Genomic DNA, 20,802 nt, shown 5'->3' with positions numbered 1-20,802 from the left:
GGCCGCCGGGCAGGGACCTCTCGGCCCGCGGGACCCAGCGCGCAGGGGGGTCAGGACGCGGGACCCCGGGGAAGGGGGAGGGGACCACCGAGCCCCGGGAGGGCGGGCGGGGCGGGGCGCGCGCGGGCGCGGTGGGAGGAGAGGGCTGACGTGGAGGGGCCGGGCCGGGGGCGCGGGGAGGGCGGGGCCGGGCCGGGCCGGGGGCGCGGCGGGAGGTGGGGCGGCGGAGCGCGGGGCTGCGGCGGGCGGGCCTGGGTGGCCGCGGCCCGGGGCGCGCGGGGCTGAGCGGCGGCGCGGCGCGGCGGCGGCTGCAGGCCGAGGGAGCGGCGGGCCGAGGGCCGCGGGGCGGCGGCGGGCGGCGGGCGCGGGGGCCTGAGCGGGGCCGAGGGCGGCCGGGCGGGCGGCCGGGCGGGCGGGCGGGCGGCGCGCGGCGCTGGCGGCGGCCATGGCGGTGGCGGCGGCGCTGGCGGGCCGCGGGGCGCGCGGCGGCAGGGGCCGGCCCCGGGCGGCGGGCGGGCGGAGGGGCGGGGCCCGGGCGGCGGGCGGCCCGCGCGGCGGCGGCGGCAGCGGCGGCGGCGGCCGGGACGAGGCGGCGGCGACGGCGGAGGCGGCGGCGCGGGGCGCTCGGGCTGATGGCGGCGGCGGCCGGGCCCGGGACGGCGCTGTCCCCGCGGCCGTGCGACAGCGACCCGGCCACCCCGGGAGCGCAGTCCCCGAAGGTGAGGAGGCGGCCGCTGGGCGGGCGAGCGGGCGGGCTGGGCCCGGGGCCGGGGCGGGGGCCTGGGAGGCGCGGAGGCCGCAGCCTCGGACAGCGGCGCGGCCTCCGGGGCGCAGCCGGGGCGGCCGGGGCCTGTTCCGCTTCCGCGTCCTCCGGGAGTCGCGGCTCATTTATAAGCGCTGAGCGGCCGCCGGTCCGCGGCGGACACGGAAGTCGGAGAACTGGGCCGTCCGTGGGCCCGACACGCCGCGGGCCCCGCGCGCGCCCGGGGCGGTGTGCGGAGCGGCGGGGAAGCGCGGCCGGTGGACACGCGGCGTCCCGGCGACTCCGGGCGGCCCGAGAAGACGCCGTACTTGGCGGTGTCCGGACGTAGCAGGACTTGGTGTCTCGGAGGCGACGCCGAGGGGACAAGACCGCGAGGGGCCGCGGGACGCCGTGCGGTACTGCGTGCGGTGACCAAGTTTGTAGTTTGTGACACAGGTTGGAACGGAGGCGTGATTGTAAGAACCTCAAGCCTTAAGTTGTTGAAAAGTTGAAATTAGATCCTGGGAGAGGACGTTTGCGATGGATCCACCTCTTCCCTGAAGGACCGTGTCGTCGGGACCCGGGAAGGCTTTCGCCGGCGGCAGCGAGGCCGCCCTGCCCCGCGGCGCCCGCGCCCCCCGGTGGAGCGACGAGGCTGAGCCGCGCGCGGCCTTGCGGCTGCTGCAGCCGGTGGTCCCGCCTCCGGGGCTCGCACCGTCCTGGCCGCGGCGCCCCGGCCTGAAGCCCCGCTGTGGAGAGACACTTGGGGTGAACCACCTGTGACTCAGGCAAATGTCTGACCTGCTCAGGTGGCAGTCCTCCACCGTGGCCTTCAGTGTCCCCATTTCTTAGCCAAGGGAAATGTACTCAAACTCAAGGACATAAAAACCCTCCAAGTGCTCAGAAGCAAGTGAAATAGCAACACGTGATACCCGGATGCTTAAAAGGCGTTATGCCTGAAGTGTCGAGTATGAAATGGTTCAATTGTGATACTTACTGTTAAATGTAAATTTTTGGAGCATATTTAGACAGTTCTCCGTATCCGAGCTGGCTGCTTGCCTTAGGAATACACAGAGCTCTTCCATTGAGTGCTTATTTTATAAGAATCAAAAAGGAGAATATTCTGCATCTTTTACTTTTTGGGATAGAATCTGAGTAAATTCCTAACAGCTGGGCCATTGGAGACTTAAATTGTCATCATCATCATCATCATCGTATTAACTAACTTTTATTGGGCTCTTAATTTTTTTCTGGGTCTTGCTCTTAAGTGCTTCCCATCCAGTAACTAATTTAATCCTTGTATTAGCCAAGCAACACAGGCACTATTCTCTCAATTTTACAGGTAAGCAGTGGCTCAAAGAGCATAACCGCTCAGCTAATGAAGGGCAGGGCCCAGTTAGACCCAGGCAGTCCAGCTTTGGCGTGCTGACCGACATGCCTTACTTACTGCCTCTTTATCTTCTGCACGATTGCTTTGCTTTTAATTCGTATTGAACGAAATTGTATTAATCTTAGAAAGCTACATTAGTTTGATTTAAAACAATGTAAGCCTTCTAGTCATTAAACCTTAGCTAATATGTAAACATATCAATTTCCTAACATTTGATACTTCACTCATTTCCTTAATATAATGATCCAACTTACAGCCTTGATATTATTATCACATAATGGATAATGTCACTTAAAAAATTTTAAGCCTCTCCTTTTTTGGGGGGGAGGGTTTTGCTTGATGACTATATAGATTGATGACTCTTATTAGGGTATATTATTGCTAAATGTTTAAAATGTAAGAAAAAAATGGAGCAAGACTGGTAATCTGTTTTCAGTCCTTGTAGATCTTTTCACAGGGATATAAGTACCTGAAATAGCCAATTAGTGTAAACCAGGTACGAGTCAAGTGAGACAGGAAATGACCCATCCATATGTTTCTTACCTGAGGTAAGAGGGTTTGCTCTAATTTTAGAGTTGCCGCAATTTTATGTTTGTTTAAACTAGAAGGCATTTTAACCTTAAGTGAGAAGGCAAAAGTAGATTTAGATTTACAGGTTAATTGAGTTCTTTTACTTGTATTGAAGACCAGTTTTTAGTTTTTTCCAGGTCTTTCCCATGCCACATTCTTGGCCTCCTTTTAATTATAATGGAAAGTTAACATTTATATAACCAGTTGTGCTTAGAAAGTCTTTAAGTGAGCCTTTTAGCAAGTCTGAGAAGATACATTCTTTACTTATTAATCTTTCTCTTACTATTTTTTGAATCCTTTTAATGTATAGGATGATAACGAAGATAATTCAAATGATGGGACCCAGCCATCCAAAAGGAGGCGAATGGGCTCAGGAGATAGCTCTAGGAGTTGTGAAACTTCAAGTCAAGATCTGGGGTACTGTCATTTTATTGCTTAATAACATTTTTTGTGGTATGTTTCTCTTCTCTGCATTAGCTCTCCACTCCCGTCCCCCTAGCCCTAGTAAAAGCAGTTATCAAAAATTGTAGAATATTTTTTCTCATATTTTACAGTATGACACCAAAGTTTGTTTTGCTTTCCGTGCAATGTGAGTGGCTTTTTTTTTAAGTTTTGCATAAAATTCACTACTTTAACTATTTTTAAGTGTGTAGTTCAGTGGCTTTAATTCATTTGTAATGATGTGTAACCATCACCATCCATTTCCAAAACTTTGTTGCTACTGAAAACAGAAACTTCACAACCATTAAGCACTAAAAATTCCCATTTCTCTCTTCCCTCAGCCCTGGCAGTCACCACTTTACTGTTTGTCATTATGAATTTGCCTATTCTAGGGACCTCGTATAAGTGGAGTCATACAATATTTGTCATTTTGTGTCTGGCTTATTTCAGTTAGCATAATTCCTTCAAAGCTCATCCATGTTGTAGCATGTGCTAGAATTTTCTTCCTCTTTAAGGCTGAATTATACTCCATTGTATGGATGTACATTTGTTTATCCATTCATCTGTTGGTGGACACTTGGGTTGTTTCTACCTTTTGGATATTGTGAATCATGCTACTGTGAGTATTGCTGTGTACATACCTGTTCAGAATCCCTGAATTCTATTCCTTTGGGTATACACCTAAGAGTGGAATAGCTGGAGTGTATGGTAATTTTAGGTTTTCTACAGTGGCTGTGCCATTTTATATTCCTACCAGCAATGCACAAAGTTTCCAGTTTCTTTCCATCCTTAGCAATTTGTTCTTTTCTGGGTTTTTTTTCTGTGTGTGTGTGATAGGAGTTAAGGGTCCAGCTTCATACTTTTGTGTTTGAATATCCAGTTTCCCAGCGCCATTTTTGAGAAAACTGTTCTTTTCGTTCGTTACTTTAAATTGGTTAGATGTGTGAAATAGTGTCACATTCCTGCCTCTATTATCCATTGATTAAATTTAGAGGTTGGATTGGTCCAGGTCCAGAAATCTGGAGTCTTTGCTGTTCATGATTGGGATTGATCTGGAATGCACTGGCACCATCAAACTGGGCCATTCTGCTTCTGGGTTAATGGAGTCTGTCAGAACAAATAATTATGGTTTATAGTTCAATTCATTGGGAAATAGGTTTCTAGAGTTCTGCCTTCTCAGCTTTGTGTGATTCACTGAACAGCAGATGGAAAACAAGTTACTTTAAACCTTGGTTAGATGAACTAGGGGCTATGGGTGTTACACCAAAAAGAAAGAATTCAGAACTGGTGTCACCACCCTGTTCGGGCCTTAAAGGTCTCTTAAGCTAAAAAATGTCTTTGTTCCTAACAGTTGTGAGTGTTGGTTCTTTGTGGTGTATAGAAAATGTGATTTCCATTGTACTTTTCTGTTTTGGCAGATGGTTTGTTTCTAGATGGTTTCCTTTCCTTCTACCTGTTTTGTAACTTCCTTTGATAACACATGAAATCGTGGGAAGTTTTTTGTATTGCAAAGTCAGAAGACTGATGGAGAATTTAAGTAGTTAAAATAGTTTTTCAAAATCCTTAAATATCCTTAAAAGTAAATATTCTCAAAAATAAAAATGATTAAAATTAATTGAAGCTGCATAAAAGGCATCATATGTATCTCTGTGCTTAGCTTTAGCTACTATCCAGCAGAGAATTTGATAGAGTACAAATGGCCACCTGATGAAACAGGGGACTACTATATGCTGCAAGAGCAAGTCAGCGAATATCTGGGCGTGACCTCCTTTAAACGGAAATATCCAGGTATTAAGTCTTAGTTTGTGTAACATTAAGTCTAACTTTTAACTAATAGTGATTCTTTTTCATAGGTTGTCAACCAATGAATATTTGAGTACGGATTACTTATAATATATTTTACATTCTTCTGCCGCTTTATTTTCATTTACTCCTATCATCCAACATCTCTCTTTACTATTAATTTGCTCTTTTGTCTTATAAATTGATTTGAAAAGAACAAGAGGAAGAAAGAGTTCCTGGGAGAGATTTTAGGAAGAAATCGTTCTGTGGCTCCATGAACCAGCAGTTTGGTTCTTTACTTTTTCTCCTCGACCTGAGGAGTGGAAGTAGCTGTTTAAGCCGTGTTTGAATTATACTCCACCAGCTATTTTCATATAATTAATTATGTTAACTTCTAGCTTTGGATTATTCTCTTTTCAATTTTATTTTACATTAATTTCTTGAATTTGAGAATTTTTGTGTAGCCTCTTTTGATTTTTTAATAATTAAAAAAATTTTTAAAGGTTTTACAAATGCATAATGTTACAGATGCTAAAGACTATTTTTAATAGTCCTTTGTTTCTTTTTTTTTTTTATTTTTGGAGATTTAGAGCGACGAGATTTGTCCCATAAGGAGAAACTCTACCTGAGAGAGCTAAATGTAATTACAGAAACTCAGTGCACTCTAGGTAATGAAAGCTTTTAATGTGAATTTTGAAAGCTAACATTTATAAGATGATATTGGATGAGCATTTATCTCCTTTCCTAAAATGTTTTACAAAATTAATAAAGTAGATTGAATTATTTAAATGCTAAATTGTTTACTTCATTTTTGACTGTTGTTAAAATACAAAGGAGAATGATGTATTTTATAATAATACTGTTTTCTAATACCTTTCACAGAAGTGTCAAAGTATGTGTGTTTTGTGTGCTAAATTTGTATAGTACTTTTTAAAACTATTGGTTGTGGACCCTGAGAAAGAAGATACCTACTGAGAAGCACTCCTGGTGGCTGACGGGGCTCAAATTTAACAGCAGAGCCTAGCGCCTGTTTCTAAACACACACTTTTCCTGCTCCTGCAAACTGCACGTCAGGGAGAAGGCTGCTGTTGAGTTGTCTCCCCCCCACACACACCCACCCCCCACACACACTGAACTGTGCTTCTGCTCTCTGAACCAGCCCTCATAAAGGAGTTCCTGGGTTAGTATTTCAACCAATAGAACTGAGGCTTTCTCTGTCCAGTTGGATCTGCACAGTTATATTCCCCATCAGTATGTTAACCGACCAATCAGAGCTGCTTCATTCTGGCCAATCAGGACAGTGACTTTTGGACCAGTCAAACAATGAGGATTTGGAGTCCTCACTTGCATGAGGAGGGACCAGTCAGGGACCAGGGGTGGGGACTTCGGTCTGTATAAGTCAGCTCCCCACTCCTTGGGAGAGTGCACTTTCCTTTAATACCAAACACTGAAGACTGTTTCCCCGGCTGCTCACTGAATGGAGCAGGTGTAATAGAGCAGAGCAGGGCTGTCTAGCCAGAGAGGGGCCTGGCCCCAGGGCCACCTCACGGCTGTGCTGCTTCATAGTTGAGCTGGCACACGATTGCGCTGTTCCACAGCTATGCTGCGTCACAACTGAAATGTTTGCACTGAGTAGTTTCCCTCTTTACTGCACCTCAAATTGGGGGATTCCTCTTGGTATTGAATTGGCGCCAACGACCATCAGTTGACAGTTCTTATCTTTTAAAAGGCAAATTTTGCTCAATTTTTAGTTCTGTATAATTATCTCCATGCTTTATTTGTAATTTTCCTTTTCATAAACACTTTATTTCAGTATGGCTACTTTTTAATATAAAAGCATGGGAATTCATTTCAGTAGTTGTTACATTTGATACTATGAGTTTTGAAAATTGCCTGAGTGGGTTGTGTATGTGTATCGATGCTTTTGGTGACATTTGAATTGACTGTTTATAATAGTTCTAGTTTATTGAATTTGAAGATTAAGAACTGTAATATATTGAAAAGTTCTTTGTTTTTTTAATCTAATATTCTATGTTATTGTCACTACTTAGTATATATCATTAGTTAGCAATTGTTTCTAATAAAGGGATTTATGTTTATGGTACATAGAATCTTAAACATTTGGTTGAGAAGTTGATTTCTTTGCCTTTGTGACTTCGGTAATCTGTTTCTTTTTAATTGTTTGACTGTATTATGAATGTTTTTTTATTTTCAAATGTTTTCAAATATTTTGCTTTGACTATTGGAAAACCTTTTAAATGTAGAGTAGTCTGAAGGAAAAGGACGTTTTGAAAAGCAGTTTTGTTCGTTTAGCCTTAATTGATTTTCTTTACCTTTTTTGTCCAAAATAGGTTTAACAGCCTTGCGTAGTGATGAAGTGATTGATTTAATGATTAAAGAATATCCAGCCAAACATGCGGAATATTCTGTTATTCTACAAGAAAAAGAACGTCAACGAATTACAGATCACTATAAAGAGTATTCTGTAAGTATTGAGATGACTAACATCTTTTATTTGGTTTGGGGAGAATGACATTTAGTAAAGTTATATGTGACTTCCATCTGTAATATTTTTATTTCAGCAAATGCAACAACAGAATACACAGAAAGTTGAAGCCAGCAAAGTGCCTGAGTATATTAAGAAAGCTGCCAAAAAAGCAGCTGAATTTAACAGCAACTTAAACCGGGAACGTATGGAAGAAAGAAGAGCTTACTTTGACTTACAGACTCACGTAGGCAACACTTTGTCTGAACCCCACTCGTGGCTTGTTGGTGCAGAGTCCTTTATCATTGTCACTTTCTGTACCGGTCACGTGTCCTTTTCTTCCCCAGAACTCAGGATACTATTTTTAATGATGGCCTGATGATACTCAGTTCGTGTGTGTGTGCGCGTGTGTGTGTGCTGTGTGTGTGGTGTGTGTGTGCGTGTATGTGGTGTGGATGTGCTGTGTGTGGTGTGTGTGGTGTGTGGTGTGTGTGCTGTGGTGTATGAGTGTGTTTGGTGAGTGTGTTGTGTGTGTGGTATGGTATGTGTGGTGTGGTGTGTGTGGTGTGTGTGTGGGTGTGTATGTCGTGTGTGTGTGGGGTGTGTGTGGGTGTGTATGTCATGTGTGTGTGGGGTGTGTGTGTATGCGGTGTGGGTGTGTGGTATGTGGTATGTGTGGTGTGTGTGTGTGTGTGGTGTGTGTAGTGTGTGTGCGCGCGGTGTGTGTATATGTGTGGTGTGTGTGTACGTGTCCTTTGCTTTGTGGCGTGCGTTCTGCATGGGACTGATAGCTATGTGTTGTACTTGCTGTGGCTGTTGTAAGAGATTTCCGTATTCACTTAATTCTCACAGTTACCATGTGAGCTTAAAACGTGTTATTTCCATCTTATAGATAAGGATGTTGAGCTACAGAGGTTTTAGAATTTGCCCAGGTCACGTTGCTGAGAGACAAATTGTCTTTCCTCAGCGGTGACCTTGGGGAAGAGCCGGACAAAACTCAACCTGTAGAACAAGAAACACCCACTGTCTCTTAGGTTGTGGCTCCTAATGTCTCTTCTAGCTCAGCTTTTTGGGGAGGAGTGCGGTGAGACTGTTTTCTAGCATGGAATCAGTTTTGTGTTTTTCTTCGTGTTCACCCAGGTTATCCAGGTGCCTCAAGGGAAGTACAAAGTGCTACCGACAGAGCGGACCAAGGTCAGTTCCTACCCGGTGGCCCTCATCCCCGGACAGTTCCAGGAATATTACAAAAGGTATTCAGGGCTTTCACTCCCCACTGGCACTGGCTTTGGGGAGGGACTGCAGAGCCTTGGGTGGCGCCTGAGAGCCTGTCGCTCTGCCTGTTTCACTGTCAGTGTTGCCTGAGACTTGTGTCCATGCGCTGTCTTCCATGGGTCTGTGGTGAAGAGCTCCCTTCAGCTGGGATGTGGACACCTGCTGGCAGAGCCTGGGTTGCCCGTCTCCCCGCCCTGCTCTGTGCTTCTTTGGACACGCGTCAGAGGCACCTCCCTCCTGGGCCATGGCCTAGTGGCGCTGGTGTCAGTTGAAAGCTCATTGGAAATGCAGACTCTCAGGCACAGCCCCAGACCTGCTGACTTGGCTCTGCATTTTCACAGACGCCAGTCCAGTCTGAGAAGCACTGGCATAGCCTGCGGAGGTTCTGCGAGCGCTGCATGGGCACCTGGTTGCTGCAGGCACGTCAGCTCCCTGGCCTGGCTGTGCTGCGTGTGTCTTAGTGCAGCCTGGGGGGCCTGGAAACAGCACTGACGGCATCACTTGGTTTCAGAGTCTCAGCTTTAAACCTGCGTTGTTCGCAGCTGGCGAATATTCTTTGGAGAGTAGTGTTTACAATAGATTTGAGGATGCTACTGCTTGAAAGTCAAGTTTAATCTACAGGCCAGCAACTTGTAATTCGGTTATTTTGGGGTCAGCAAATTATTAGAAGCAATATGCCAGTGTACCGACCCCCATGCTTTGGTCTGATGTCTCCGTTGAGGGAGCTGCTGACCCAGCGTGCGCTCCTGGGTGAAGTGCACGAGCGATGGCTGTGTGTGAAGAAGGGCGCCCTGTGATGACCGCGGCACAAGCACTGCCAGTGGCTGTGCACCGTCAGACCCGGGAGTGGGTGCCAAGCCCTAGTTTCAGATGAGATGATTAAATTTGTTAGAATACGTGCTTCACAAATGGGTTTAAAATAATGTGTTACTGAAAGTTTTGTTTCTAAAATAGTATGGACCAGGCACTGCTGTGACTTACGCGCGTCAGTTCAGTTACTCCTCCTGTCCATTCTGTGAGGTCGCCTCTCATCGTCATACCTGTCTTCCATGGGAAGCAGTGACACCGCACATGAGCAGCGGTGACTTAGGAAAGCAGAGGACCGGGGGGACCAGCCAGCGTGGGTTTTGTGCAGGATTCTCTATTGCCACAGTCCTCCCTGGTCTGCTGACATTTTTATTTTGTTTTATTTTGGGGGTTGAGGGTAAAGGAGAGAGATACTGTCTTTTTTTGTTTTTTAAGATTGTTTTATTAGGGAAGGGGAACAGGACTATATTGGGGAACAGTGTGTATTTCTAGGCCTTTTTTCCAAGTCAAGTTGTTGTCCTTTCAATCTTAGTTGTGGAGGGTGCCGTTCAGCTTCAAGTTGTTGTCCTTTCAGTCTTAGTTGTAGAGGGCGCAGCTCAGCTCCAGGTCCAGTTGCAGGGGGCACAGCCCACCATCTCTTGTGGGAGTCAAACTGGCAACCTTGTGGTTGAGAGGACGCGCGCCAACCAACTGAGCCATCCGGGAGCTCAGCGGCAGCTCAGCTCAAGGTGCCGTGTTCAATCTTAGTTGCAGGGGGCAGAGCCCACCATCCGTTGCAGGACTCGGGGAATCGAACTGGCAACCTTGTGGTTGAGAGCCCACTGGCCCATGTGGGAATCGAACCGGCAGCCTTTGGCGTTAGGAGCATGGAGCTCTAACCTCCTGAGCCACCTGGCCGGCCCGAGATACTGTCTTTTGATAATAAGAATCAAATGCATATTTTACACTCTTAGTCTGGTGAAAAAATATTTGAGCTTTTTGTTTATTCTCCCTGCTTGATCCCTGAATGAAAAGTTGCTTATTACCTCTAATCACTTTTCAAAAGTATTTGGGGTTGATTGAAAAGATTAAGGCTATCTTTGTAGTTACAAGATTAGTCCACTCATATAAAACAATAACAGGAAACTGCAAATTGTCTTTCTGAACTTCAGGTACTCACCGGATGAGCTGCGGTATCTGCCACTGAACACAGCACTTTACGAGCCCCCTCTGGACCCCGAGCTCCCTGCACTCGACAGTGATGGCGACTCGGACGATGCCGAGGACGGTCGAGGTGATGAGAGAAGGAGAAACAAAGGCACTTCGGTAAGGACCTCGTTCTTCAGTAGGAGGCGTCTCCTTTTCTTTTGTGCTAATTGCTTTCCTGGGATGTTAAGCTGAACTTGTGTCACCACCCTCTTTTTGAAAAAGGACAGTTGCATATAATTTCCCGAAAACTTTCGTCAAGAAAAGTTATTTCTTATGTGCATTGACACAGACAAGCTGTACACAGCCTTTGGTACGTGTATGTGTCAGGTTGCCCCTTTCTACTTATTACAAGCAGCTTAGGCAAGGCTGGCAAACATTGGTAAATATAAACACAACCTTATGTGTGTTTAGCACATTAGCTAAGCTTCGAACACCTAAATACATCAGACGCCATTATAAGAACTCGGGGCTCTCAGTCCCTGCGCCCCTGAACGTCTCTAATGACTGTTCTTCGATCCCAACACCCACGCTTATTTAAAACAGGCGATTCCTTAGACAAATCAGCGCCCTGTGGCACGGCAGAATGCCGAGGCACGGGGCCAGGAGCCAATACTGACAGACGGGGCGTGAGTCGGACACGACACACCAGTCGCCCCTGGAAAAGTTTTCTTCTTTTTAGAATGATCTTTTTAACACGTTGCGTACGGATCACGAGAATCTTCACAAGGGATTTAAACCCCGCCATACGCAACGTGTTAAGTTGCTGAAACTTGAAAGCTCTTTTGAAATATTTTCTGTAGTTTTCAGAATTCAGACTCAGATCTGTGTGAGTTCCAAGGAATCTGTTTGTGCATTTGACCTCCAGGACAGCTCCTCTGGCAACGTGTCCGAGGGGGAAGGCCTTCCTGACAGCCAGGATGAGTCTTTCCAGGGAAGACAGAGATCCAGGGACAAAGCTGCTACTCCAAGAAAAGATGCGCCGAAACGCTCTGTACTGTCCAAGTCAGTTCCTGGGTACAAGGTAGAAGAAAAAAGCCCCTGACTCAGCTTCCCTCCTGAGCAGCCTCTCTCCCTGAAATATTTTCACTTTGAATTTCAAAGTTGTGGAGCTCCTGCTGCTGCATCTCGTTAGCTGTTCTCCCGTGGTGTGTGCCCTGTCAGCTTCCTTCTGTTGTGCTTTATTCTCCCGGTGGCTTTTCTGTCCCTCTCGGCTACGGTTTAGCTTCTGTTTTCCGTATATGTACAATTTACAAGAAAATCTTTTTTTTTTCTTTTAAAGAATAACCAGGCAAGTATGGGTTTTAAAAAAATTAATTTATAGGTGGAACTTTATACTTTGTTTCCTTGAGTAACGTTCATGCTTCCCTGACATTTGAAATATCCTGGCATTTAGTAGAGCTGAGCAGGCCGAGCTGTGAGGCAGGCTGGGTGTGCTGTAGGCTCGGTTGTACTGTTGCAGTGCCTTTCATTAAGAGAGACCTGGGTTTAAGCTCCGGATTATTGTCCATTTGCCAAATTCAGCTAAGTCTGTGGTAGAAAATAGTAAAACCTTTTATTTACATTGTAGTGATTTTTAGTCTAACCTTGGGAAATAGCATATATAATTCTATGAGAAGGACTGAAATTATTTCATTAGGTAATATGGCTCAGATTTACTTGCTAATTTCTTAATCTGCTTGTTCTCAGAGTAAGGCAGTAGGCCATCAGCAATACTGTTATTTCTATTCTTTCCTCCTGATGTCTGCCATTCCCCTTCAGAGGGTTAGGCGATTTGTACATGGGGATTTAGGAATATCATAAAAGGAGTGGAATTAGTGCACAGTTTGATGCTTGGATGGTAATTGTAAAATGTACAGTTTTTTGCATCTGGAATGTATCAGAAAATGCTTTCTGTTGTGGCCAGGAAGGTGTTTTGAAGGAATGTGTAAGAGGAAGCTGGTCACAGTTTTGCGGAGTAGAGTTGTAAGCACGTCACTGTGTAGCGGAACTGGGGTGTGGGGGATGGTCCCGAAGGGCAGGTTCAAGCTGGCGGCTTGCGGACTTCCCTTCAGCCGGCCAGAGCGCATCTATCACTTTGTTCACCTTTCTTTTCTTGAAGTAAAAGCGCGGCTTCAATTCGTGATTCCATATTTAATTAGAAAATGCCTTTGCATAATCAACCTAACAAGGACTGTTTTTCAGCCTAGCGCAGGAAGTTCCTTAGTTTCATTCAGCGAGGGTGGGGTGTCCTGCAGGGGTGCGTAAGCAGATGGTGTGGCCTTTCCGTACTGGTTTTCACACATGTAGCTTATCTAGTAGTTTCAAACTAAAGATTGAAACGAATGTTTAATGATTAAAAGCAAATGAACTCCAAAGGTGAAATTTTGGGAAGTTAGCCCGGTGTGTGTGCTACACTGTGTGCTGCTGGTCTGATAAGAGCTTCTGATGGGAGTGGCAGCTCATAGCACACTGGGTGTTCAGACTTTCAGACGAGAAGGCCGCGCTAGTAGTCGTGGCTTAACAGAGAATGTTGGAACAGATGTCTTAACAGAGGCTGGAAACAAACGATTCCGTGCTGCCATTGCTTCACTGTGCAGGAGTCCTGCAGGTGAACCTGAGGCGGCGGAACTCCCTGGGCCCAGTGCGCAGAGTGCACAGTCTATAACCCCCTGTCCTGAGCACGTTCAGTGCTGTAGGGGCTGACAACGTTTCAGGTATTTCAACGTTTGGAACAGTCAGTATTTAGATTTACTGCATTAATGTGAACCTGTTTATTAGAAGCTAACCTCTCCATGAAAAGTATTAATAAGCCAAGATGTGCCTAACTAAGGATACTTCACACTGAAGGTCGTATATATAAATCTGTTTTAAAATAAGGGAGTTGAGAAAAGGGATAACGTGTCTGATGTCTTGCTTCGTAAGGTTCACTAGTGCTTGCCCGTGATCTGTAGGACAGGATTGTTTAGGTTACATTAACCTGGAGTTAGAACGGATTTGGTAGCGTTCAGGTCTATGGTACAAGTATGTAACTAGAATCTATACTATAGTAGTGCTGCCGGGAAAGGCTCACTTTGGTTATTTTTCAAGCAAGAAAATACATGTGAGCGTTTTCTTTGCGATGCTGAGAACCATTAGGATGTGGATTTTAATAGTAATGGCACCTTGATGTTGTTGCAGTTATTAGAAGTAGAATTGACTCTCTCCATCAGACATCCGTGGAGTTCTGTCCCATTCACCTTCATGGGAGCTGCACACTGCCCTTCCTCCTCCAGTAACCCCACAGTGCACTGAGAGACGAGTGTCCCAGCCAGCCGTGGGCGCCCACTGTGGAAAGTCCTGGCTGTGAACAGTGTGGCTTCTTAGAGCGCTCAGAGCACTTGAGTGAAAAAGTGTGTTTTATGCTGAGCCGTGGCACCGTCACAGAGCACGCTATAGAGTGCTTTCGCACTCTGCCCACTCCTCTCTCCCTGGCCCTCTCTCCCTCCCTCTCCTTTTCTCTCCCTCTTTTCCTCTCTCCCTCCCGCCCCCCCCTTTCTTCTCCACCCATCTCTCCCTCTTTTCATCAAGATGAAGACCGTTGGGTAAGAAAAATTTTAAGTGGTTTAACAAAACATGATTTTAAGCTTAGAAGTAAACCTTTCTTGGTGTCCCTTTTATCATAGGTGTTTAATGTGTATTTTAATGATTGTAGAACTTGAATTGCTCTAGAATGTGAATGACTAGCCTTGTGTTTTATTCCTTTTGACTTTTGTAAAGGATCTCCTACGAGGAGCTCTTTTCTTAGAATTTATTGTGTGGTTACTTTCTTGACTTCCGTGAAAAATATTAGAGTACTTAGTATGCCAGTATCTAACTTAAACTACAAATATTAAATAAGTATATCTTCCACATTTAGTACAGGTACCATAACCAAAAGATATTTCTTATTTTGGTGAGCTGAGGGGTAGCTTTCTGCTGCATATTATGGCAGCTAGAGAGTTGATCGTAACTGAACTAGAATTTGGACCATAGAAGTGCACTTCCTCGCTATTTTTTATTGAGGTATAGGAAAAAGACAACGAGAACCTTAAGCTTAGAATGTAGCAGTAACAACGGAGGGTAACTACACTGCAAGACTTAAAAGGTTTGAGCACGTGACACTATCCTTTTGTTGGGGGAGCAGGGTATAAAGATATACAATACAGGAGATGTAGAATAGTTAACTGCAAAGTTTTATATGTATGTTTTAACTTCCATGATATTTATTATTTTGTAGAGATATTTGTGATTGTTTAGAATTATTGTTTTTATTATATTTATGTATAAGGTTGACTTTTTAAATAAATAAGCCAAAAATTATTTTTGAATGCCTCTGTCATCTTTTGCAAAGGAAGGTAATTAAAAAAATAAAAAGCTTAAAGAGTTAAGAACAAATTGTTTAGGCCTAACAGGTGTTAAAGGTGGCAGTGAGACATTTCAAAGCTGGGATACGAAATCCCAAGTTGGAGTTCATTTAGGCTCCTCTTTGGTTCAGTAACTTAGGAAAGGGAAATAGAAGATGCATTTGGCTAGGCTGGAATGAAACAGAAATGTAATATTCTGTGTAAAATAGTTTTCCTCCCAGTATACATATGTATCTATTTTGCCCCTGGCCCCCAGTTCATGATTGGCCCATGCTTGCTCTTCTTTTCTGCCCCTGTTACTGAGGTATTCAGACAGCCTGAATGAGCATCGTTTTATTTTGGCCAAGGTTGTGATGTTCAAGTATTCTCCCTTTGCTGGTAATTTTAGGTGCAGTAAACCTTTTGTTTGTTCTTTTCCATGTGTTGCCATGTGTTTTTTAAAGCCCAAGTACTTTCATTAGATTGAGCGTAGTTTTTAATATGAAAAATGAATGATACTCAAAATATGTATGTTTTTTAAGTGATTTAATTCTTGTCTGAAAACTTACTTTTATGTTTTGTATCTCATACTGTATGCTTTTTCCCTAAGCATAGACTCTTTTATTAATTGATAAGATGTGCAAAGGGAGTAATCACACAACTTGGTTTTCCACAGTTATGCACATGAATGACAATGTTTGAGTGAGCGGTCTTTCAGTTAAATATGTTGAAGTATTGATTTTGTAACTTTGATTTTATAGATCTAGTTTTACAACTTTTACAACTGTGTTTCAACAAAATCAGTATCTACGCTGCTTATAACAGTCTTTTTTAGAATGAGCCTAACTTGTACTAATAGTGGTCATTTGGAAACTGGACTTCCTCTTCCAATTAATGGTGCAGTTTGACATTGTTTTTAGTCTTCCCTTCTAGTTGACTGTACAGATTTTACTGTGCATGCAGGGAGTGTAGAATGCTACATGGATGCCTAACATGAGATCACGCCATTGACAAAATTTTAAAATGAAATCGGAGGCTTTAATCAGTAGGCCATCGAATGTTGAAAGCAGACTCATGTCATCTTTCAAAAAGGTCCTCATTAGGAAGTTACCAAAAGTAAAGATAAGGCAGTACAGTAACAGAATTCCTTTTGAACCCACAGTAAGTTCTTCTGGCATGAATTTATAGCCCTCTTCTACCCTTCCAGCCAAAGGTCATTCCAAATGCTCTATGTGGAATTTGTCTCAAGGGTAAGGAGTCCAACAAGAAAGGCAAGGCTGAATCACTTATACACTGCTCCCAGTGTGATAACAGTGGTAAGTAGCGACATGTCTTCTTAACATTTTAACCACCATCTTTGTTGCTTCAAAAACTACGATTTTCAGTTGTCAGCTAGACTTGAACCAAGGAATTACCCGATATTGTAGGGTAATTTGTAAGTCGTAGATTAAGATTTGTAAGGCATTTTCTTCTCTGTATTTTCATTTCTCTTTGGCGATTAAACATTGTAACCATTCTTGAGAATCACAAAGCAAACTAGCATTTTATGCCATATTACGTTAAAAATTCTTGTGTGAAATACTACTAATATTGGTTTTGGTTTAGGCCATCCTTCTTGCCTGGATATGACCATGGAGCTTGTTTCTATGATTAAGACCTACCCATGGCAATGTATGGAGTGTAAAACTTGCATTGTATGTGGACAGCCCCACCACGAAGAAGAAATGATGTTCTGTGATGTGTGTGACAGAGGTTATCATACTTTTTGTGTGGGCCTTGGTGCTCTTCCATCAGGTAAAGATTACAAAAAGAAGAGACATTGTCTTTGAGTGAAGGGACTCGCCCAGCTTTTTTTAAAACGCTGCATAAAACACCGTAATGCCATGAAGGGCCTGTAGACCCTTCTGTTCACAGCAAGTGACCCAAGCTGTGATCATACAGATCACGTCCACCTACTTTTTATCCCTAGCTAACCCACTGAAGGACAAATGAGATGTCAGAGTGCTTCGTCTGAGTTTTGGGAGTAACAGCTCAATGTGTACAATGAGCCACTGGTTTTCTACTTAAACAGCTGAAGCAACAGCATCAATTTATTTCAAAGTCTTGAGTTTATTTTATGTCATCTTTTTAAAAACTTAAAATGAGTGCTTTGCTCTTGTACATACTAAGCCAGATCTATAAATTGAGTGAGCATAACAATTCAGGTAACTTTAGAATGAACGCAGAATTGAAGGGTAAATCACAGGAAGTGGACTCAAACATTACACACATAATTGTGTCATTTTAGAACTTCTTTGCATAGTTACCACTGTCTAACACTTTGTAAAATACACCCCGAGAACTAAGTTTCCTGGGAATCAGAAGCAACTTAAATCATTCAAGTTCTGTGTAATTCAGACCAAGTATGTAGTATAGTTTATCACTGTGCTGTCAAACGCTTGGTAAGTTTTAAAGTGCTGTGTCAGCATAGTATACCAGGACTTGACACTGTTAAAGACCCACAGCCACCAGTGAACAGCAGAGAAAAGGACTGAAAAGAAGCCAACTCAGCAACAGGTTTTAAATTAGGATTTGTATTACTGAAGTTTTTAAGAATGGTAGTGTTTTTAGAAAGGATTATAATCTTTTAAAGGTCCTTATCATTATGTAGCATTGCTCTTCCGATATGCCCCCCCACCTGAATTTCCCATGGCATTGATTACACTGATTACCTTAAGGGAAGTTTACATTTTTCTCCTTAAATTGAAAAACTCCTCTGTGCTCTTCCAGCACAAACCCACAGGAATATCATTAGTGACAGCTAAAGGAGAGTTAAATGGGTTTAAAATTCAGTCGTAAATTAAATTCCATTGTTATTAACTAACAATTTTTCTCCTAGGTCGCTGGATTTGTGACTGTTGTCAGCGAGCCCCCCCAACACCCAGGAAAGTGGGCAGAAGGGGGAAAAACAGCAAAGAGGGATAGTTTTTGATCTCAGTATTGTAATATGCATTTAAACAAATTATTTGGTGCCAATTTATTTACATTTCATTTTTATGCCAATAAAAGATTTGTTTTTTGAAAATTAACTATGTGGTTAAAATCTGCAAGTTGATTCATTTCTGTTATAAATTACTCTCATCCTTGGAACCAATTTCCAGTAGAGAAAGTCCCTCTCTCAAAAAGTTTTTATTTTACCGTGTTTCCCCAAAAATAAGACCTAGCCGGACAATTAGCTCTAATGTGTCTTTTGGAGCAAAAATTAATATAAGACCGGGTCTTATATTAATTTTTGCTCCAAAGGACGCATTAGAGCTGACTGTCCAGCTAGGTCTTATTTTCGGGGAAACACGGTAGTAGTTTGGCTCTCTTCAGAAATTTAATGGAAATATATTAGGCAACTTAATTTGAAATACTTAACTATATTTGAATTTCTAGTAGCCTGCAAGTTATGACCTTTTCCTAATCTATATTGTTTCTGGCCTACCTTAGGTACCGTGACAAAATTATTTAGTAATGGAACAATTTTAATAAGTATCCCAAGATGATAAAAGTTACAAATGACCTGATGGGATATGGTGCAGCTGGGTTTAGAATTGTCATTAACTGGCACAGGAATACCTGCCTGCCAGGAAATCCTGTTTGGATAGGAGCTATCACCCCTACTTGGGGATAGGTGTGGGGTTTTAGTCCACGTTCTCACCAAGTATGAAGGAAATACTAAATTTCAGACTTGCTTTTAATTCTTCAAAGTTCACACATTTTAACTTCATTTAAAATCTCTAAGGAGTGACATTATAAAGGCAACAATCTTTTGATCTGTGTACCTGCATGAAAGCTTGCTGTATTTTGACTTATATAAACCTAAGTTACTGCAATCTTTCTTTTTAGTCACCTGACAAGCTTATCAAAATGGAGTTGCAACATTTTATCGTGCATACTCCTTTTATAGTTTTGATCTTGAAAACAAATACCGTGCGTGCTGCTTTTCCTACTTTTGGGGTTACTGAGGTAACAGAACTGTATGGCTTTATTTTCCCATCCCCCAACTAGAAAAGGTAACTAGGGTTTTCAGCCAGTTAAAGCAGCTAGGTTCACAGCAAACTGCAGTCAGCTTCAGATCAGTGCACGCCAACGCGTGGGCAATGAATCAAAAAAGAATTTCAAGTACCAGTTTCAAAATACTAATGAGTATCGTCCAGAGGACGGACTCGTCCTCCTGTGACGCGTCTTCCGGAGCGTACGCGTGCTGGCGGCTGGTCTCCGTGCCGTCCGCGTGAGCAGCCTCGCCAAACGGGTGCTGCTCCGTCGTCCTGTCGTAATACACCCTCATCTCGAACTCGCTCTCGTGGTGGGACGGGTGCCCATAGACGCCTATCCCCACCGGGCGCTGGAAGTGCGCCGGGATGGAAACCGCGTCCCGGCCGCAGGTGACCGACTGCAGCTCGTAGTCGTCGAAGCTCGGGTGCAGGGTGGTCGCCGACACGTACAGGTCTGCGTCGCCCGTCAGGCTCTGCATCGTCAGGACTATCTTGCCCTCGTGATTCAAGCGCAAGTAGCTGTAATTGCCGGCCCCTATGTGGCCCTGAACCACGTGCAGGAGGACCCACTCTTCCGGAACCGCCTCCTCTTCGGAGGACGCCGCCCAGGAAGCGGCCTGCGCTGTCAGAAGCACCAGGAGGGCGCGGGTCCAGGGGGCGGCCATGGCGGGACGCCTAGTGCGGCGCCTGCTGCCTCCGCATGTTCTGTGGGGAGAGGACACGACACTGAGTCGCGCGGGGCAGACACACGCCTGCTTCCGCATCACGGCGACCCGGGCCACCAGTCGGGGGCCTCGGCTGCCCACCCCAGCTGCCCGCGGGGGGGAACCGGCGAGGAGGAGACCGGGGGATGGGGAGGCGCAGGCCTTGCAGGGAGCGCACCTTCGGGGGCCGGGAAGGAGGGGAGGCCGGCGCCGAGTGCAGGCTCGACGGCCGGGCACGGGGCGGGGACGGCGACAGGGGGCGGCAGCCGGGGGACAGGCCGGTCACCGGCCCCGGACTCACCACCGCTCCCCACAGGGCGCGGCGCCAGGAACACCAAAGCCTGAGCCGGGCGGCCGCGCCGGAAAGCCGGAAGTGAGGCGGAGGCCCGGAAGTGGGTGGTGTCTCGGGGGGACGTCCGACAGTGAGAAGTCTCCCGGAAGTGACGATCTCCGAGCTCTCGCGAGAATGGTGAAAGGGGCCGGGCTCGGCAGCGGCTGCCTCGTAACCAGGGCGACGGGGACGGGGCGGGGCGCAGGCCGGACGCGCTCGGGGGGCTTTGCCTCTGCGTGCACCTCGCGGGTCCCCAAGTGCGAGACCGCAGTGCCGAGGACGCCGGTTGGCTGCCCCGTGCGCCCTGACTGAGCGTCCGCTTCGCGGGCGGGTCCCTAGGTGAGAGGCACGTGCGCCTGGGGACGTTGTCCCCGCACCTGCTGCCTGTCGCCTGTTCCTCTGAACAACGGGATACTGTTTGAAATGCCCCTAAAGATATCGTCAACGTGGAGTTGTATTTATTTCCAGGGCTTCTTTTCTTAGTTTGGAATACGTGTCAAGGGACGCCCATCGGCCATTGAGAGCTTCCCTAAGAGACGGATGAGGTGATTTTAGTGTCACTGTTGTGCTGCGTTTTAGAACCTGCTGAATCACTTTGTGGAAACAAGTGGAGTCGGAACATTAAAAACATGCCCCGATCCCTGTGTCTCTCTCTGTGGAGCCTGAGCAGCTCCAAAGCGTGTAGCGTGGTCAGGATGCCCACGGAGACAGGCAGACGACGGGTAAACTGA

General features: G+C 45.5%; 3 protein-coding genes across 22 annotated transcripts in view; 2 read left to right on the top strand and 1 right to left on the bottom strand.

The window, feature by feature from the left end:
• The first annotated feature begins 547 nt into the window (after positions 1–547).
• On the top strand, positions 548–18,085 carry PHF10 (PHD finger protein 10). 4 transcript variants are annotated; one of them, XM_074333875.1, is made up of 12 exons: positions 549–719; positions 3,013–3,119; positions 4,801–4,931; positions 5,516–5,593; positions 7,277–7,410; positions 7,508–7,657; positions 8,551–8,660; positions 10,641–10,794; positions 11,543–11,698; positions 16,225–16,333; positions 16,623–16,811; positions 17,896–18,085. In XM_074333875.1, exons 1-12 carry the CDS (start codon positions 633–635, stop codon positions 17,979–17,981), a joined length of 1,491 nt encoding a protein of 496 aa, XP_074189976.1. In that variant the 5' UTR covers positions 549–632; the 3' UTR covers positions 17,982–18,085. The 4 variants fall into 4 exon arrangements, with proteins under 4 accessions (XP_074189977.1, XP_074189976.1, XP_074189975.1 ...); XM_074333874.1 differs by having other exon boundaries at positions 5,510–5,593; XM_019712637.2 differs by lacking the exon at positions 549–719 and adding an exon at positions 792–2,084 and having other exon boundaries at positions 5,510–5,593.
• Positions 17,571–20,170, bottom strand: LG05H6orf120 (linkage group 05 C6orf120 homolog). Of its 3 annotated transcripts, none has more exons than XM_019712624.2 (2): positions 20,042–20,170; positions 17,571–19,741 (listed from the first exon to the last, which is right to left on the bottom strand). In XM_019712624.2, the coding sequence occupies exon 2, from the start codon at positions 19,699–19,701 to the stop codon at positions 19,147–19,149; it is 555 nt and encodes a 184-aa protein (XP_019568183.2). In that variant the 5' UTR covers positions 19,702–19,741; positions 20,042–20,170; the 3' UTR covers positions 17,571–19,146. The 3 variants fall into 3 exon arrangements, with proteins under 3 accessions (XP_019568183.2, XP_074189979.1, XP_074189978.1); XM_074333878.1 differs by having other exon boundaries at positions 19,919–20,100; XM_074333877.1 differs by lacking the exon at positions 20,042–20,170 and having other exon boundaries at positions 17,571–19,912.
• Positions 20,163–20,802, top strand: part of WDR27 (WD repeat domain 27) — a 167,243-nt gene continuing 166,603 nt past the window's right edge. For 12 of the 15 annotated variants that reach the window (XR_012496837.1, XR_012496839.1, XM_074333868.1 and 9 more), the window contains exon 1: positions 20,163–20,793. Coding sequence is in view for 11 of the 15 variants with exons in the window: in XM_074333868.1 (XP_074189969.1) it covers positions 20,701–20,793 (93 nt within the window). In the remaining 4 variants the exon portion in view is untranslated. The remainder of the gene's footprint in view (positions 20,794–20,802) is intronic. The other 3 variants (XM_074333866.1, XM_074333860.1, XM_074333865.1) reach the window with 3 other exon arrangements.

This window comes from Rhinolophus sinicus, linkage group LG05, assembly GCF_036562045.2.
Source record: "Rhinolophus sinicus isolate RSC01 linkage group LG05, ASM3656204v1, whole genome shotgun sequence".
In the NCBI taxonomy this organism is placed as follows: domain Eukaryota; kingdom Metazoa; phylum Chordata; class Mammalia; order Chiroptera; family Rhinolophidae; genus Rhinolophus; species Rhinolophus sinicus.
The sequence above is the reverse complement of the archived record's forward strand: the minus strand, read 5'-3'. Positions and strand labels throughout refer to the sequence as shown.

Bases quoted from the DNA above. Each gene is read 5' to 3' on its own strand.
- LG05H6orf120 (XM_074333877.1), bottom strand. From the start codon at position 19,800: ATGCGGAAGCAGGCGTGTGTCTGCCCCGCGCGACTCAGTGTCGTGTCC.
- PHF10 (XM_074333874.1), top strand. From the start codon at position 633: ATGGCGGCGGCGGCCGGGCCCGGGACGGCGCTGTCCCCGCGGCCGTGC. The intron at 5,594-7,276 runs GTAATGAAAGCT...TGTCCAAAATAG, and splicing joins AGAAACTCAGTGCACTCTAG to GTTTAACAGCCTTGCGTAGT. The intron at 7,411-7,507 runs GTAAGTATTGAG...TTTTTATTTCAG, and splicing joins ATCACTATAAAGAGTATTCT to CAAATGCAACAACAGAATAC.